The sequence below is a fragment of the Zalophus californianus genome, chromosome 5 (genome assembly GCF_009762305.2).
Source record: "Zalophus californianus isolate mZalCal1 chromosome 5, mZalCal1.pri.v2, whole genome shotgun sequence".
NCBI lineage: Eukaryota > Metazoa > Chordata > Mammalia > Carnivora > Otariidae > Zalophus > Zalophus californianus.
Genome location: NC_045599.1, coordinates 120,101,930 through 120,121,669, shown reverse-complemented (window position 1 = coordinate 120,121,669; position 19,740 = coordinate 120,101,930). Strand labels below are relative to the sequence as shown.

General features: G+C 41.8%; 1 protein-coding gene across 1 annotated transcript in view; it reads right to left on the bottom strand.

The window, feature by feature from the left end:
* Window positions 1-373: 373 nt before the first annotated feature.
* Window positions 374-19,740, bottom strand: part of CCL28 (C-C motif chemokine ligand 28) — a 30,375-nt gene continuing 11,008 nt past the window's right edge. The window contains exons 2-3 of the mRNA XM_027606708.2: window positions 6,608-6,734; window positions 374-1,495 (exon numbers count right to left, since the gene is read on the bottom strand). Of these exons, the coding sequence (XP_027462509.1) occupies window positions 1,228-1,495; window positions 6,608-6,734 (395 nt within the window). The 3' untranslated portion in view covers window positions 374-1,227. The remainder of the gene's footprint in view (window positions 1,496-6,607; window positions 6,735-19,740) is intronic.

The window sequence follows — 19,740 nt, the reverse complement described above, 5'->3', positions numbered from 1 at the left end:
CCGTTTGTGAAAACTACATCTTACTCTGCATCTGGAAGCTTCTGTGGACACACAAGGAGGCCCAAAGACAAGCCATGCAACAGGATCCACCAACAAGGTGTGGGAAAGATGGACCAGGAGTTAAGAGATGTAGGCTCCTTGTTAGGAGAGTGTAAGATAATCCCACATGGCACCCAACTCTGGATCCTTCCCTAGTGCACTAAGAACTCACTGTGGGAGCCAGATGGCTCTCTGAGCAAAGCAGACTTTTTTTTTTTTTTAGCATCAGAGTTTATCAATCCAACAACAGTAGTTACTCAAACCTAGATGTGATATTAAAATGATATACAGCTAAAACTTTTCTATGTAGAAAATGAACTCCAATGTTTACAAACTCTAGATAATGCAATAAGAAATACACAAATTCACATAGAAAGCATTCTTATTGAAACTGTTAAACCTGAACGTGGTCATGAGGAAACAGGCAAACCCAGAATGTGGAACAGATTCTGCCCTAGACTCTCTTTTAAAAATTTTGAGCCATGGAAAGAAAGCAAAAAGAAAAAAAGCAGGGGGGACTTTCTTAGAGTAAAAGTTTTTAAAGAAATATAAGAATTAATTGCAATATGTGAACCTTGATTGATTAAAAAACTGTACAAAAATTATACTCTGGAAATAGTTGGGGGAAAGTTAAATTAAAATTAAATTTAATTTAAAAATTAAATATATATATATTCCTAATATATATACCTAATATATTAGGTAAATATATTTAGGTATAAAGCTGATAGTGTGATTATATACAAAAGGTCTTTATTCTTGGGGATGTCAAGTTGTAACACTAAAAAAAAGTTAGAAGTATCATGACATTTGCAACTTATTGTCAAACGGTTTAGCAAAAAAATATGTATTTATATGTAAAATGTTTTATACACACATGCACGCAAAGAGAGAAAAGAGAGAGAAAACAAATGTGGCAAAATATTAACAATTATTAATCTACGTGAAAGGTATACGAGTGTTCATTGTGCCAATCTTTCAACTTCTCTGTAGGTTTGCAAACCTTCATAAAAAAAAGTTGGGAGAAATTAGATCTGTATGCTGCTCTTAAAATAGGATATGAAGAGAAGAACTATCTTTTCATTTCATTTTCAGATGAGTATATTATTGGCTACATTTGTATCCTGTATAATTTTTCCTTTAAGACATATAGTTTGTTTTGCCCTGTTGACTCCCAATAAGGAACATTCACGAGATAAATTTATAAGCAACCGTGGCCAAGTCCAGTTGAGGAACTGTCTGTGTAGGTTCGTTTGCAAACACTTTATAAGAACTTTTATGGCTGTGGATTTCTGGTTTCCCCTGATGTGCCCCTTTACTTTTCCTCTGACCGGCATGTTTCTTCTTGTGGCAGGAGTTGCCCTTAGCGTTTTTCTTGGCTGCTTGTTCTTTCATCCACTGCTTAATAACATGACTGTGCGGGCTGACACAGATTCTTCTGCGCCTGACGTGAAGGCTGCCAAGGAGGGAAGATAAACAAAGTCACTGATGGAAAGTCGAAGTAAAAACTTAGTGACTCAGGGGCAGTTCCCACTTTGAGACACGAGACTGGATCCTAAAGCCGCGGATCCCGAGGCTGAATCCTCACTACCCTGTGGCCCATGGCTCCTCAGTGGCAGCGTTAAAAGGAGGAAGAAGAGGGGCGCCTGGTTGGCTCAGTCGGTTTAGCATCTGCCTTCGGCTCAGGTCATGGTCCCAGGGTCCTGGGATCGAGTCCCGCATCGGGCTCCTTGCTTCTCCCTCTCGCTCTGCCTACTTGTGCTCTCTCTTTTTCTGTCAAATAAATAAATAAAATGAAAAAAAAAAAAAAAAAGGAGGAGGAGGGCAGCAATGAGGGGAACGAGAGAAACCAAGGGAAAACAATGGTCTTCCTGACCCAGAGCTTCACCCAACAAAACCAACTCACACCTCACGGCCCACCTCAAACATCTCCGTGCAGTTTTTCTAGATTCTCTCGGCTAAATGCCCTGCTTTCCCTTTGGGTCTCTCAGTATTACCTCTCTTCTAGGACTTAGCTTATGCTGTTTTTGTATGACTTTTTGTTTCAAACCTTACCCTTGTCCTGGGGTGTGATGTTCTCCTCTCTTTGAAGGAGGAATAGTCTGGAATTGTCTTGAAAAAAGGCCTTGTTCACAGTAGGAATTCAGTAGTTATAGATACGAAGTGAAAATTGTTCAAAATAAAAACAGTCTGGTTTTGTTTTTAATGAAAGAATCAACTAAAATGTTCTCAGTGTTTGATAAGATTTTAATATACTATAGATTCATACCCCTTCTCAAGTGTTTTCATGTTTTAAATTTTCACCTTGGGGTGAAGGAACCATAAAGCAGCATTCACAATTTCTAGTAACTGGAAGAATTTCTTGTTACACAAGATATTGTGACTTTTAATTTGCCCCCAGGTGCCATCCAGCTTTTATTAAATGTCACAGATCCTGCTGGCCCTACATAGACAATATTCTGTGTCTGAATAAAATGAGCCCTTGCCCCTGTTACTGGGGGGGGGGACCCCGAAGGATAGAGGGTAGGTTGTCACTTCTCCAGATGACCCAAGAGGAATCATCTGCTAATATGGGGACTCTTGAAATGAGGGGAAAAGCTGGGAAAGGTCTCAATGAGCTTAAGCAAAATAAAGCCAGCATATGGGAATATTAATTTGAAAGCAGTGAGGCTTCTTGATAGGAGGACAATACATTCACTAAGTGTCTTCCACTGAGAGGTCCTCCAAAGGAAATCTCCCTCTCCTGCGGCCAGTTGCTTTGCCTTCGGCTGTTAGAGGAGAGATCCCGGAGGTAGTGCTCAGTGGGGGAAGAAAAAAAAAGAGTTGAAGCTCCTATCCTTCCCAAACGACTAAAACGCTTTCCTTTCCCTGTGGTGCCAGCACGAATCTGAGCAGACATCCAGCGGAGAAAGACTCCACTGACATCCAGTTAAGCCCACAGGGTTCACAGGAGGGAACTAGCGCTTGACTCCCTCAGTCGGTGAGGAATGAGGGGCACTGGCACTGGAGCTGAAGGTGAGCCCTGGATGGGGGCGGTGCGGACAGAGGGCCAGGGGTGTGGAGAGCCATGGGAAGATGGGAAACAGCTACCGTGCAGGACCCTTTGCAAAGGCCTGCCCCGTGGGGCCTCAAGCTCTCAAGGTAATACAAGGGGGGAAGAGCAGCTACCAGAACACAGCTCCCAAATCCAAGACGCTAGGATGTTTTCAAATCTTAAAGTTTAAAGCCTGCTTAAACCTGCACTTGTACCTCCGGTGTACTCATCATCAGGATAAAAAGAGATGAGGTAATGTTGGACGAGGAGGGGGCCTAGCCCACACTCCCTCCTCTACCCCTGACTCCACAGTATTCTGCTGGGCGCTGACCCAGCCTGTTGTGTATTTCTTGGTGGAGAGTTTGGGCTCTGAGAAAACCATAAGGCTGATCCCCTGATGCTTTTGCCCAAAAGAGAGTAGCTAGAGATGGTCCCAGGGACCTAGAGAGGTGGCCCTACCACAGAGATCAAACCTGTAATTGTCCCCTGAACCTGATTGCTTTACCCCTTCCCCTAAGCAGAGCAGCCCCTCAACAATCACTTTTCAAAAAATGCTCAGATAACTTTATTTAATAACTCCAAGTTTTCTTCCCAACAGATAATCTGTGTGCTTCAAAAACCTCAGCCCTCTGCCCAAGATAAACAAATCTGCACTGTGTTTATGTTAAGAAATAACCAGAAGCTCTTTAATGAAGTCGCTGTAAAAGGGTTTAAACAAGCAAACTCCCCTCTCAGAGAACAAAAATTTCAATGATCATCTATAGGGTGTAAACAAAGGACCTATTCTAGGCAGAAAAGGAAAAGGAAAGAAATCTAGTGAGTTCACTATAAGCTCCTTTATATCTGTTAGTTGTGATTAATAATACGTGCTTTTGGGGAGTTATATTTCCAACACTTGCAAAGTTTTCTGTATCTAAAAATCTGTACTTGAATAAATTATTTTTAGATCTAAGTGATTGACTTCATGGTTTCCCTTTAATTAAAATTAAGTGCTTTTTAAAATGAAAAGTCATTTTTTTTTATATTTTCCCTTATCAAAATGAGAACTTATTTCTTTTCCTATACCTTTTTTTCTGAAAATCCTGTTACCAATGGCATCCCCCGCTAATTCCCAGGATCTGTTCTTACTCTTACATACAGAGAGAAACTTCCTCTCCTTCTTTCCCCATGCCTTCCTGGGAGTCCCATGGGATCCCTTACAAGTTCGAAGGCTTCTATGGTCTGAGGTGACGTGTGCCGGAAGTGACAGTTGAGCATTTGGTGTTTCTGAGAGTAGCCAGAAAGATAGGTAGGTAGACGTGACACAAACATCGAGATGTTTCCAATTCTCCAGAGTACTATCTATCCATGAACTGCCTACGGATTTTTACTCTCCAACTATTACCAACACTAATTTATTAAGATCAAATAAAAGACTGTTAGAATCTCGGCCATGTGCTAAGAGAGTTTCTCAAAGAAATTGGGAACTTGAAGCAACCCTCAGAAAGTACCTCATTAGTAAGTGCTCCCAGGATTGCTATAGGAACCACTGGTTCCCAGTGTAAACCACCTAAGCCAATGGATCCAGTGTGGTAATAGGAACTGAGGAGAAGCAGAGAGTCCTCAATCCTTACCCTCCTGCCATATAGACACTCATGCTCATTAAAAGTTTGAGTCAGAATTATCTTTCTCTGCACATCTAACCCCAAGTGTGATTTTTTTTTTTTAAGAAAGAGAGCGTGAGTGGGGATTGGGGGAGCAGAGAGAGACTCTCTAAGCTCCATGTCGATGTGGGGCTTGATCTCATGACCCTGAAATCATAACCTGAGCCAAAATCCAGAGTTAGACATTTAACTGACTGAGCCACCCATGTGCTCCCCTCCCAATTGTGATTTTTAAACTGTATCATATCTACGATCTTTTTGTGGATCTTATAAAATCTGTGAACCTTCTCCCCAGAAAACAATGCTCATACATTCAGACCCACTAATTTCAGGGAGTTCACAGCCCCCTGACCTGAAGGAAATCTATCAGTGGACATCTTACAAACTCTTCCTCTGAACTTCTAAGAATCTTGTCTTGGAGCAGTGTTTCTCAAAGTTGGGTAATAGATGGATCCCTCTGAAAGGGGGGAAAATCGATCTTAAATCTCAGAGAATGGTCTGCAGGACTCAGCTGAATAGAATCACGGGAGATTCTAGGAGGGCAGAGTCCATTTGGTTGCTGCAGCATTCCCAGCACAAGCTGAGGATAGAATGGTGCTTGGTACAGAAACGTTAATCAATAACTACTTGTTGAATTCATTGAATAAATAAAGAGGCTTCTCAGTGACTCAGGAACTCAGGCATAAGCAATAAGCTTATTTGTAGCCCCAAGAAGGGGATGAAATGGTTCACTAGCATCCCCTGTAGCCATAAGTGGTGTTAAAACCAGCATACCAGAGAGATGCCTAATACACTGTCCTTATGATTTGAAGGTGCCAGATAAAATGAAGTTTGGGGAGAGCATTTTATGATGGGTCCCACCATCACTTTTGAGAGATCTTTGAAGTATATGGTGTTCTGAACAACAAGACCTGGTTCATAGCCCATCTCTGCAATTCTCTAGCTGTATGTCACCAGGTTAACTATATACTCCTCAGGCACAGCTTTATCTTGTGTGACATGGAGATAATTTATGCTTTTCTCACAGTATTGTTGTCAGAATCCAGATTTGCTACATTCCAATGCATTTCAGACTTTAAAGTTTCTATGGGGATATGAAGAACACAGAAATCTAAAGTTTTTATTTTTTTTAAGATTTTATTTATTTATTTGAGAGGAAGCATAAGCTGGGGAAGGGGCAGAGGGAGAAGCAGACTCCCCATTGAGCGGGGAGCCTGACGCGGGGCTCGATCCCAGGACCCCGGGATCATGACCTGAGCTGAAGGCAGACGCTCAACGACTGAGCCACCCAGCCATTCCAGAAATCTAAAGTGTTTAATAACTGAGCCAGAGGTAAGCTTGAAAAGGGTTCACCATGAGCCAACAGCCCAGAATCAAGAGGAAATATGGGCATTTGTGCTTGATTGTATGTGACAGGTACAGACATCTCTCTATTTCTCTTTGAACCTTGTATACACTCTTGATGCATTCAGAGTAAAAAATGACAGCAACCCATAAACTTGCCTAGAAAAAGCTACAGGTAAAGCCAGAAAATAGAACAGAGACACCTTCTGTTTTCATTTTTGTTTTGTTTTCTCACTCAGAAGGTCCCTAGTGTTGCTTGGAAAACTCATACACACTGTCCAGTGGCTGAAGGTGTTTATCCTGAATCCCACACCGCAGTGGGGGCAGCAGAGGCCAGCGTGGGGCTCTGGACATGCCCGTCCTGAGACTGTGTGCTCACCCCGGGGAGCCTGGGGTCGGAACGAAGGTGGAATATTTACTCTCCCTTCCCTTGTTTGAATGATTCTTTGTATGCTGCATAGCAGGCAAAGCCTGCCCAACCTACTGCGCACGGGCTGGGAAAGGATCCCCGGACAGGTTTAGACCCTCCCTGCGGAAGAGTGCTCACATGACAGCAGCCAAGTCACAGTCCCCGTCAGCTCTCTGGATGCGGCACAGATTCACTCTCTCCAGAAGCCTTCGGGAGACATGATGAGAAACCTCAGTGCAACAGCTGGAGGCAATGGGAAGTATGGCTGAAAGAAGAAAGAAAGAAAATGTTACGTCTTACAGGATGCCTGGGTGGCTCCGTTAAGCGACTGCCTTTGGCTCAGGTCATGATCCCGGAGTCCCGGAATCGAGTCCCACGTCGGGCTCCCTGCTCAGCAGGGAGTCTGCTTCTCCCTCTGACCCTACCCCCTCTTGGGCTCTCTCTCACTCTCTCTCTCTCTCAAATAAGTAAATAAAATCTTAAAAAAAAAAAACCAATAATCCAATTAAAAAATGGGCAGAAGACATGAACAGACATTTCTCCAAAGAAGACACACAGATGGCCAATAGACACATGAAGAGATGCTCAACAGCACTGATCATCAGGGAAATGCAAATCAAAACCACAATGAGATATCACCTCACACCTATCAGAATGGCTAAAATCAACACCACAAGAAACAACAAGTGTCGCTGAGGATGTGGAGAAAAAGGAATCCTCGTGCACTGTTGGTGGGGATGCAAACTGGTGCAAGCCACCCTGGAAAACAGTATGGAGGTTCCTCAAAAAGTAAAAAATAGAACTACCTTATAATCCAGTAATCACACTACTGGGTATTTACCCCAAAAATACAAAAACACTAATTCAAAGGGATATATGTAACACTGTGTTTATAGCAGCATTATTTACAATATCCAAATTATGGAAGCAGCCCAAGTATCCATCAATAGATGAATGGATAAAGAAGATGGAGAGAGACAGAGAAAGAATGTGTGTGTGTGTGTGTGTGTGTTGGAATATTATTCAGCCATCAAAAAGAATGAAATATTGCCATTTGCAACAACATTGGATAGAGCCAGGGAGTATAACGTTAAGTGAAATAAGTCGGTCAGAGAAAGAGAAATACCACGTGATTTTACTCATATGTGGAATTTAAGAAACAAAACAAATAAGCAAAGGTAAAAAAAAGGAAGGAAGGAAGGAAGGAAGAAAGAGAGAGGCAAGCCAAGAAACTGACTCTTGACTATAGAGAACAAACTGATGGTTACCAGAGGGGAGGTGGGTGGGGGGCCGGGTAAAATAGGTGATGGGGATGAAGGAGGGCACTTGCGATGAGCACCGGGTGATGCATGGAAGTGTTGAATCACTATATTGTACACCTGAAACTAATATAACATTGTCTGTTAACTGTACTGGCATTTAAAAACAAAACAACAAACAAATAATGGCCTGGCTCTCTTTTTATTTTATTTTATTTAAATTCATTTAAATACCATATAGTGTATTATTAGTTTCAGAGGTAGAGTTCAGTGATTCATCAGTTGCATATAACACCCAGTGCTCATGACATCATGTCTGGCTCTCTTCTTAGATTCCAGAGAAACAGAATGCCAATCCACCCAAGCAAGGGTCAGAAACTTACTAAGGGCTTTGTGAATGCAGACCTGGGACAGGACACGTCTCTCCCTTCCAGAACTTACACTGTATTTGGGGAAGATGAAACATTAAGTACAGGCAAAGACACAAAACCAGTGAAGAGATGAAAGAAGTGAGATGGACAGAGTGTCCCACAGAGTTTAGAAGAGAAGGACCACATGGGCCCCTGGAGCAGGTTTGCGTTTCCTACCAGGGAAGGACTTGGATGAATCTTTAAAGATTTGGACAGGTGGAGAAAAAGGAACACAACTTGTCAATACTAAAGGAAGTGCATGGTCAAGAATCCTGAGACAGAAAAGACCAAGATGTATTGAGGGTCTGGAGAGAAATCAACCACTTCATCTGAACTGGGTAGTTAGGAAGGTGAGCGATGGGAGATTTGGTTCAAAAGATAGACTGAGATCACACTATTGAGGCCCTGAATGTGAGTCTAAGGAGGGTTAGTTTTTATGAAATGGGGACCATTAGAGATTTGGGAAAGGAGAAGGATTTTAGGAAAATCCATCTTGCAATGATAAGCAAGATGCATTAAGGTGGAGAGTGACTGGAGAAGGAGGTCAAGCTAGGAGGAGCTTATGTTCCCCTGATGTAAGGAGGGCAACACAAACACGGAAGGAAATCCAATCCCCTGCTAAAATGTGTATCTGCAGATCCCTACGGGCCTTATGCACACAGTATTCTACGCTTCCCATTCCACCAAGTGGGTAGTAAATTTTAAAAGTATTTTTCGGAAATTACAGCCAATAGTGGGTGAAGATGTCAGCCTCATAACAGAAGGTAGCCACTGAATTAGGTGCTAAAAGAAATGTTTAGATCCCTCTACAGTGTCCGCTCTAAGCAACAGAGGTATCTGCCATTAGGATACGGGAAGATCTCTATATCCATGCCTTGTCCACATGGAAACATCAGGTCACTCACAACAATGGAGTAGAGAAGGAAGCTGATTATGAAATTAAGAATGTTTATGTGAGGGGCGCCTGGGTGGCTCCATTGTTAAGCGTCTGCCTTTGGCTCAGGTCATGGTCCCAGGGTCCTGGGATCGAGCCCCGCATCAGGCTCTCTGCTCAGAGGAAAGCCTGCTTCTCCCTCTCCCACTCCCCCTGCTTGTGTTCCCTCTCTCGCTGTGTCTCTCTCTGTCAAATAAATAAAATCTTAAAAAGAAAAAAGAATGTTTATGTGACCCCAAAAAATGTTTATGTGTCCCACTCTTTGAGCATCAAAACTTTCCATTATTACTCATTTATTCACTTATTCATTCAATTATTCAACAACATTTATTGAGCAGTTAAAATGTTCCAGGCACAATACCAGTAAGTAGGAGGTACAAGAATAAATAAAATAGTATGTCCCTGTCCTCAAGAGGCTATAGTAGAGGAGGCACATTTGAAACTAAATGCTTAGGATTCAATCCTTTTGGCCTACTACAATTGTACTTCTGGAATTCTGTCCTTCCAAAAGGCTCCCACAAGACTTAAAGACAGGTGCACAGCTGTTCACTATAGCAAAACATTAGAGCCCATCTAAATGTCTACCAAGAGTTAAATAACTAAATAGTACATCCAAATGGAGTAAAGGATGAGGGATATATACACTAAGATAAACGAATGCCCATAATTTATTGTTAAGTGAGAAAAGCAAGTTTCAGTCCAAGAACTGTAAATGATCCCATTTTTATAAAAAGAATGTGACACATACACAAAGGAAAAATTATAAGCAAAAACTACTTCTAGAGAGGGGGCCAGTTTTCAACAAGCATGCAATATTTCTATTTTTTTAAGCCTCCACTGCTATGGAAATCTGAACCAAGTCCTACTATAGAAACAGAAAATTAGAAAAATTAACTGTAAGTAGGGAAGACAAGGTTGGCATCCCACATGCCCCCACTTTTAAGCCACTAATTTGAATTAATATAGTTGAAATATATCCACATAAGTGTTAGAGTATTAATGGTCCTGCTCAGCCTCACTTGTTTTAATTTAGCTGTCAAGCAAGTCTGCAGCAGCCCAAATGAGGAAAATGTTTACCTTTCCCAGGGCAAGCTATGTCATGCCACGAAGATCTACCTCCTTCCTCTCAATCTAGACCAAGTAAGGGGCTTTTCATTTTGTTATACATATAATATATGCATTGTTATGCAATGTTATGCATATGTGCAGAGAGGAATACCCAAGCCCCGAACAACCAGATTCACCAGAATAGGAAAAGCAAACCTTTACTAAGTGTCCACTCTGTGCCAGGTCCTGAACTCTGCATTAGAAATGTTGATATAAACAAGGCATAGTTTCTGTCCTTGTGATATTTAATAGTCCAGTGGGAGGCAGGGAGGTCAACAAATAGTCACAACACAGCAAAACAAATGTTAACAGACTGATGGTCAAAGTCACAACAAGGTTACAAGCGAAAGAAGCCAGATTCAAAAGGCCGCATAGTATACAATTCCATTTACAGGAAATTTCCAGGATAGGCAAATCCACAGAGACAAGAAAGCAGATTAGTTGTAGCCAGGGGTTGGGGGCAGCGGGAATGGGGAGTGACTGCTAGCAGGTGCATGGTCTCTTCTGGGGTTAATGAAACATGTTGGAACTGGATAGTAGTGATGGTTGTACAAATCTGTGAATATACTAAAAACCACTGAATCGTACACTTTAAAATGGTGAATTTTATGGTATGTGAATTATATTTCCATTTTTGAAGTGCTGTAGGAGAACAGAACATTGGTTGTCCTTACACTTATTAATGAATTTATTTCTTAAAACTAATTGCTTATTTAGCTACGCTGTGCTTCCTATTCTCCAAGTCAAGTTTGATATCCCAAAGTTTTGGGTTTATTCATGTAGCCATCCATTCATTCATCATCTTACTATGTAAGAATTACAGGTGAATTCTTATAGAGTGATCTCTCTCTCTCTCTCTCTCTCTCTCTCTCTCTCTCTATATATATATATATATATATATATATATATATATATATACTTATAAGTTCTTATATAGTGAATCACTATGCTAGCCCCTGGGAGTAGAAAGATGACGAGTTACCAGCTTCAGAGAGCTAATACTCAGAACCCTGCTATTAGTTTTGACCCGAGTAGCTATAAAATATGAAATGGACTTTCAGAAGCATTGTAGGAATTAAGAATCATAGGCAAACCTGTGTGATTAGGAATTTGAGTTATCTGAGTGGTGACATCAATTCAGGAATAGTTTTAAGCCAGAAAAGCACCCAGGACCTATATGCACTTAGTAAACTGGATTATATTTCTCCTATGTTAAGGTAGGACGGACACACCTGGAGATCCTTTAACCTAAACTGGATTAACTATCGAAAGGCAAGAGGCAGGCCAGATTTATTACATGTTGGCAGAAGTGACTGGTGCCCTCCTGAGGCAGTTGGAAATATAAAAAACCAAGAGAGATGGAATCCTTTGAAGAGTGCTCAAAAAGTGAGGCTACCAAAACTGTTAATCAGGGCAGTTCAGACTGGGGCAATGTTAACATTCTTCTGGGGAACAGCGCCTCCTACAGGTTTTTTTCATTCAGCCTCCTGTCAGAATATTTCCATTTCAGAGTGGTCAGCAACTCCCTCTATTTCAATGATGATCCAGAATTTCCAGATAGGAAAGATTTAGAGATGACAATAAGGTTGAAAAAAGGGATCAGGTGACGTTTCTTCCGCATTTACATAGTTTTAATTCAACTGATACAGTTACTTGGTTGGGAAAGCAAGCTAATATGAGATTAGAAAGCTAAGGCTTCCCAATAACACCACCCTGGTCTACCACTGCATAAAGCAAGAAATCCCACGGGAAAGAACCTGCTTTTGTTCCCAAGCTGCAGTTCACACAGACACAGACTGTCTGATGGAGTAGAGGTTCTCTGAGGGAAATCTGGGAAGAAAATTATTGCAAATAAAAAAGAAGTCTTGCAGAGTGGGCTTAATAAAACTGCAGGGCCCAGAGGTGTGAACAAGCAATGATCTTGGGTTTATTGTGAGGCTTTTTCTGCTCCACACCCACCCCCTTTCCTAACTGCCCCAGACACGCGTCTTTGCTTTGGAAAGGACACTCCAGAGTGTGTCAGCCTAACAGCTCCATCTGGGAATCTCTTTGGAGAGGTGATTTATGAGAACAGTAGATGCACTTCCCTGCTGTCCTAAGGTCATTCCTCTGGGGAAAAGGGACCCACCGGTGGGTAGGCAGTGGGTCAACAGCAGCTGCCCAGCAGAGGCACAAAAACCTGCAGGTGGGGGCACCGATTATGTGAGAGGTCAGCCTCTCGAACCTATTGTTACAGGATTTCCTTCTCCTTCATTGCCCACGGTTCTTGGTCACGCCGCTTCAAAGAATGAAGAGGTAGACCAGACAAAGAGCTGTGGGCAGCAAAGCAGTTTATTGAGCGATAGTAAAGTTTCTCGAACGATAGTACAAAGCTCCCCAAGAGGGAAGAGACCCGAGAGGGTTGCCACCAGAGTTTCTAAGCCTAGGGGTTCTTATGGGCTTGTTGGTGGGCTGTTTTCATCTGATTAACCCTCAATGCACCTGCCATCCAATCAGGTTTTTGTCATCTATCACATGGGAAAGGGTGGAAGGCTCCTTCCAGATGTGTGTAAATGTAAAATTTACACATGTGTGTGATGTAAAATCCTTTACAGGGTTGTTTCCTCTTAGGGCATGGGCCCCTTGTCCCTACCTGCCTGCCTGCCTGCCTTCCAGCTATCCTTCATCACTATCAGACCACCTTTCCCAGACTCCTAGAGGGAAAGACCCTTCTCTATGACCCGCAATTTGAGAATTATCAAGAATTTTGTATTGCAGATCCTGGGAAAAACCCTGTAATGACTGACTAGGGAAGAAGGCCAGGACTCAGAACATCATAATTTCTATTCACCAATTCACCAATCAGTGAAGCTTGGACCATACAGTTTCCGTGGGTAGCATCTGATGTGTATATTCAGTGAATTGAAGTCGATGTTTGAATCATCCTTTTTTTTTTTTTAGAGAGAGAGAGAGAGAGAGCATGAGCCGGGTGGGTGGGAGCAGAGGGAGAGAGAGAGTCTTAAGCAGGTTCCATGCTCAGCGTGGAGCAAGATGCAGGGCTCGATCTCACGATCCTGAGATCATGACCCGAGCCAAAATGAAGAATCGGATGCTTAACTGACTGAGCCACCCAGGCGCCCCTGCATCATCTTTCAAATATTTTGTAGACTGTACTGATTTTTGCCCCATTATAAAAGATGATTTGCTACTGTATAAGAAGTGAGAAACGAAGTAGGGGGAAACACTTCTGACATAAGGCAGAACATGACAAGGGCTATATGAGAAACATCTGGAACATTCAGAGGCAGAAAAGATAACAGATCCACGTACATCTTTATCAAGGAGATGATATTTGAGCTGGGAACTTGAAAGATGGAGAGTTTGAATAGGGCTGTAAATGTGGATAAGAATGGGTATAAAGGCACAAAAGTGGGGAAAGACAGAATTTATGCACATTTCATGGGGATTATAGGATATTATGAGTGCAAGTCGTGACAGGAAGATATGAAAAGAGTGTTGGGACCACATCACCTTATATCTTCTGCCAAAAACACAAGTTCATTAACCTCTATGGAAACATTTCTTTTTTTTTTTTAAAGATTTCATTTATTTATTTGAGAGAGTATGGAAACATGTCTAATGAAGACATCATAATTTACTGAAACAATCTTACGTAGAAATCTAAGTGTGGAGGGATACTAATAACACTTCTGCTCTTCTTCTTTGCTTGCGAAATAACACCTAGAAAAGTACAAAGGATGGTACAACACCTATATACCCACTACCCAAATTTTACCAATTTTAATCCTTTTCCATGCTTGCTTTCAGTCTTACTTTTAGGAAATATGTTTTCAATACTTTAGTGTTAACAAGTAGGGCTGCGATAAATACCCTAATGATAATAAGAGGTTACATTTGTTGAGTGCTTACTCTGGGCCATCCACTGCCATATGTGAATTACTTCATTCACAGCAACTCCATGCCGAAGGTACCATATTTATCCCCATCTCAGAGATGGGTCACTAATAAAAAGAAAAGTTATATAACTTCCTCCAGCTTAAAGGGGGGTCCAAGAAATGGTGGGGCTGGGATTGGAATCCAGATACCAGAAGGTCTGGCACCTTAAGCTAAGCTTTGCTTGGTCTTCTATGTCTCCCCCAGGGCTGTATGAGAAGTTCTCTAAGGCAGTGGTTCTCAAAATTAAACGTGCATCAGAATCATTTGGAGGGCTTTTTAAACCCAATTGCTGTCAATCCCTCCCCCACTTTAGGTTTCTGATTCAGTAAATCTGGGATGAGGCCTGAAAATGTGCACATCTAACAACTCCCCAAGTGATGCTGATTCTGCCAGTTCTGGAACACTCTTGGAAAACCACTGCTCTAGAGAACAGACTGCATGGGATCACTAGGTTGTAGGATATACTCGCTTTGGCAGCACATAGACTAAAACCGGAAGGCTACAGAGAGGAAATATGCACCTTATCCTGTGATACTGGCACATTGCTCTCAAAGTGATTATACCCATTTACACTCCCACCTGCAGTAGATTAAAGTTCCATTTCTGTTCTTTTTTTTTTTTTTTAAGATTTTATTTGTTTATTTGACAGAGAGAGACACAGCGAGAGAGGGAACACAGCTGGGGGGGTGGGAGACAAGCCAGGAGAGTGGGAGACAACCAGGGAGAGTGGGAGAGGGAGAAGCAGACTCCCCGCGGAGCAGGGAGCCCGATGCGGGGCTCGATCCCAGGACCCTGGGACCATGACCTGAGCCGAAGGCAGATGTTTAATGACTGAGCCACCCAGGCGCCCCTTAAGTTGCATTTCTGTACATTCTCCACAACACTTCATAATGTCACTTTAAAATTTTGCCAATCTGGTGGGATTGAAATGATATTGCAATGTGGCCTAAATTTGCCATTTCCATATGAGTGAAATGATTGGCTATTAAATTACCTCTTTAAATTGCTAAATCCTAATTTACCAGTTTTTTTTTTTTGTTTGGTTTTTACAGTTTGTTTCCCTCCCCTTATTTATTTAAAGGAATTCCTAAAATATCTTGGATTCCGATCTTTTTTATTAGAAACTATTTTCTCCCACTTGGTAGCTTATCTTTTAACTATTTTTAAAGTTTTTCTTTATAGTTCACCATTATATCATATTTAGCAAATCCTTATCTAGCTGGAGGTCATAAAAATAATATTTTGTTTTAAAAGCTTTGCTTTTTAGCAACTGAGCCTGCCAGTTCTCAGCCGCAGAGGCCAGCTCACCTGGCTTGAGGCCAAAGTTCCAGCCAGTGTGAATCTTTCCTTAACTAAATCAGCCTTCTGGACAATTTCCCCCACAAACGTAGCTTAGGGTGGCCAGTTGAGGACTTGGGACCTGACATCAGATCCCATCATCAAATCTCAACAGGCTTCCCCCAGGCGCCCTATACTTCTTTTAGAGTGTTTACTTCTTTATAGTGTTCATCATCATTTTTTTGGTTTATGGATCTATTTCCTTTGCTAGAATCTATACTCCTTGATTGAAAGGATGGTGCTTTATCCATTTTCATATCCTTGGTGTCCAGGACATAATTAGTGTTCAGTAAATATTTTCTAATGAAAAAAAAGAGTTTTGCTTTTTACACCCAGATTTTACGTATGTTGTGAGCCAGAAAAATAATTGTTTGCATAAGGATAACCAGTGTCTCAGAACCATAGAGGTAAATAAAAATTATTTTCTCCATTTATAAAGGACAAAGAGACCATTTTCCCCTTCCCTTCTTTCTTAAAGAGTGTTTCCTTAGAGACATAGTGAGTCTGAGTTCTTACCCTAACCTTGGCAACAGAGGCAAATTTCCCTAAATAGTAAACCCAGTCTTCAGTTGTTAATCTATAGCTATATATCTAAGGTCACTGCCAAAGAACCTCTAGATATGTAAAAACATGCCTCTCGAATTAGCTCAGGGTCTCTCACAGGATGTACGGGGATTGCCACAAGGTGCAAACCTCTGTTTTTTGAGGAGATAAGAAGTTATTCTTGCTTGTTTCCTGTATAAAATGTGTGCGATTCTGTTCTAACTTCAGAGTCACTTTCAAAAGGCTTGTAAATCTGCGAATGCTCACTCAGTAATATAGTGTGTTCTCTTGTCTGTATCAGGACAGAGGAATCTTCTGTTGGCAAGATCGCTGCCTTTCCACAGCGGAACTGCCCAGTCTCCCTGATGTGTAGACACCCCTTAAGTCTTCATGTTCCCACATACACATAGGGCTGTTTCTGGGCTTCCTCTTGTTTCGTTGCTCTATCTACCTATCTTTGCATCAGCTTCATACTGTCTCAATTAAGATGACTTTTTAATCAATCCTAATACCTAACACAATTAAGTCTCCTTACCCAACTTGTTCTTCAAAATTGTCTTGACTATTCTTGGCCCTTTACCATTCCTAAAAATTTTAGAATCTGCTTGCTAAGTTCTGCAAAAATATTTGAAATTTTGGTTGGAATTACACTGAATTTATTTATTATTTTGGGAGACCAGACATCTGAAAAATATTGTTTTCCCCTCCATAAATGTGGAATTATCTCTCTAGTTATTCAGGTTTTCTTTGATGTCCTTCCAGGCCTTTATAAAGAAAATAATAAAATATTGTTATATATCTTATCTTAGATATATTCCTAAGTACCTTATAAGTTTTATGCTATTGTGGTCTTTGGAAAAATCACTCTTTCTAGTTATTTTTGATGTGTAGAAATGCTGTGGATTGTTTTATGTTGATCTTGTATCCAGCAACTTTGCTGAGCTTTTTCTAGGTATAATCATTTGGAGTTGATATTCGTTGGTTTTCTAGGTAAACAGATGTTTTTATCTCTTCCTTCTCAATTCCTGTATAGCAATGAAAGGCTTTTCTCCTTCATTTTTTTTCTTCTTCATTAAAAAAAAAAAACGTTAAGTAATCTCTACACCCAATGTGGGTCTTGAACTCACAACTCCAAGAACAAGAGTCATAGGCTCTACAGACTGAGATAGCCAGGCATCCCAAGGCTTTTTTCCTTTAACTCATTACTTTGCTAGATGCCTAGAACAGTGCTTAGCCCATAGTACACTCAACACACAAATTTTAAATTACTATGATGGATTAATCTATTTTCTTCCCTGCCCTCCTGGGATAAACCATACTTGGTCATAAGGTATTAATTTTTATATGATTCTGAGTTTGATCTGCTATTTATTTAAATTTTTGCATTTATTTTCATAAACAAGATTAGTCTATACTCTCATCCTCTGATATGAATCTTGAATGTTTTGGGTATTAAGGTTATATTAATCTCAACAATGCATTGAGTAGCTTTCTCTGTTATATTATTTGAAGAGTTTGTAATAAGATGAGGACTATCTGTTCCTCCAGTGCTTGGTAAAACCTCTAAAACCATCCAGGCCTGGTGTCTATTTGACGGAAATATGTTCAACTCTGATTTAATTTCTTTAATAGTTATGCTTTTTTGGGTTTTCTATATCTTCTCCAGTCAATCTTGGTATCTTAGTTTTCTAAGAAATTGTCCATTTCATCTACAATTTCTAATTTACTTTCACTGAAGGTATTCAGAAAACTCCACCCCAAAAATTGCCACTCTGGCATACTGATTTTAAGTTTAAAAACTTAACTTAAAAAAAACAGCAATGCAAAAAGGGCATTCTAACTTTCCTTTTTTTTTTTTTTTAAGATTTTATTTGACAGAGACACAGCAAGATGAGGAACACAAGCAGGGGGAGTGGGAGAGGGAGAAGCAGGCTTCCCGCTGAGCAGGGAGCCCAATCTGGGGCTCGATCCTAGGACCCCAGGATCATGACAGGAGCGAAGGCAGACGCCCAAGACTGAGCCACCACCCAGGCGCCCCGCATTCTAACTTCCTAAAAGCAGGAGATAAACTCCTAAGGAAAAGGTGCCCTCCCTGCACTTGGAGGAAGAAAGACATTTTTTATCACCAGAGGGCGACACTTCACCCCTCCTCTGGGTGGAGTGAGATGGCGTTACTGCACTGCAGGGCAAGCTGAGGCGAAGAGAAATCTGTACAAACCAACCCCGGTTAAACTAACCCTTATCTTCCCGGTCACTTTCATGATTAACCGCCCTAGCCCAGGTCCCTTTGTCTTGTTACTTTTTCACAATTTACCACTCAGTCCAACTTCGTAAGCGTTGACTCAAACTGCTCCTTTGGGTCTTCCTTTCCTTATGAAGGCTCCCATGTCAACTAAAACTTACATAGATTTGTATGCTTTTCCCTTTTTAATGTCTTTTGTTACAGGGGCCACAGTCAAGAACCTACAAGGGAAGAAGGAAAGAGGTTTTTTCCTCCATCACAAAATTATATAGCATTATCTGCAGTTAGGGCTTTTTATTATTATTATTATTATTATTAATAGCATTTGAAGGGGAGGTTCCTGTGCAAAGTATCTGTTTAAAAGTGGATCTTGGGGCACCTCGGTAGCTCCGTCGGTGAAGCGGCTGCCTTGGGCTCAGGTTATGATCCGGGTGTCCTGGGATCGAGCCCCACATCCGGCTCCCTGCTCCTAAGGGAGCCTGCTTCTCCCTCTCCTGCTTGCAGCTCCCCCTGCTTGTGCTCTCTCCCCCTCTCTCTCTCTAATAAATAAATAAAATATTTTTTAAAAGTTTGGATCTAAATATTATATAAAATATTTATAAACTTACAAATATCATGTTTTGAAACTAGAAACTGTATTCGATTCATAGGTTAAAAAAAAAATCACAAAATATTTACTCCAAAAAGTGGAAGTACTACTTATTATATCGGGTGGAATGTAAATTCAGCCTAAGTGCATTTATTTGAAACAGACGCACGAAAAAGAACTAAGCGTTCTACTCAAGAACCTAGAAAAGAAAAATCAGAGGAAACTAAACCAAAACCAAAGATGGGGGGAAAGACAAAAGCACGACGTCGGGGCGCTTTACGGCTGTCACGCCCACGTGCCTGCGGTCATGGCGGCCGTGGAGTAGGAGAGGCTGGGAACGGGAGACTTGGTGCTGGAACCGTAGCCCAAGCTGGAGCCCGAGCCAGAGCCCAAGAAGGAGCGGCTGCAGCGAGAAGCGGGTGGTGTTCCTCTTCGTATACTGGGGCCACATCCCGCCGCTCTTCCGGCCTGTGCGCGTGCGCAACGGGCTTGGCACCACTGGCGCGGTCCGGCGACTTCTGTTAGCCCGTGGGTGGTGCGCGCGGCGCAGGGAGAGGACCTTCAAGAAGAAACGGCCCACGTAGAATAAGGAATACGCCCATGGGAGGGGCCATGGTCGCCCGCAAGCCCTGGTCTCTTCCGGGAAGGCTTGGAAGAAGTGCGTGCACCTGCTCGGCGTGGCCTGGGAACTCGCCAGAGTCCAGCCTCTGCCCCGGCGGCCTAGGGACGGGTTTAGGTGGCCGGACCCCGAGCGCCCAGCACCGGCCTGGCCTACTGCCGCCTGCCCTTCATAGAGCCGCGGGGAAATTGTCGTTTTTTGATTGATCAGTTTCTGATGCGGGTATGTTAAAAATCTTAACACTATTGTCGAGATTATGTCAGATTTTTTTTCTTACGATTTTGCAGTATATCA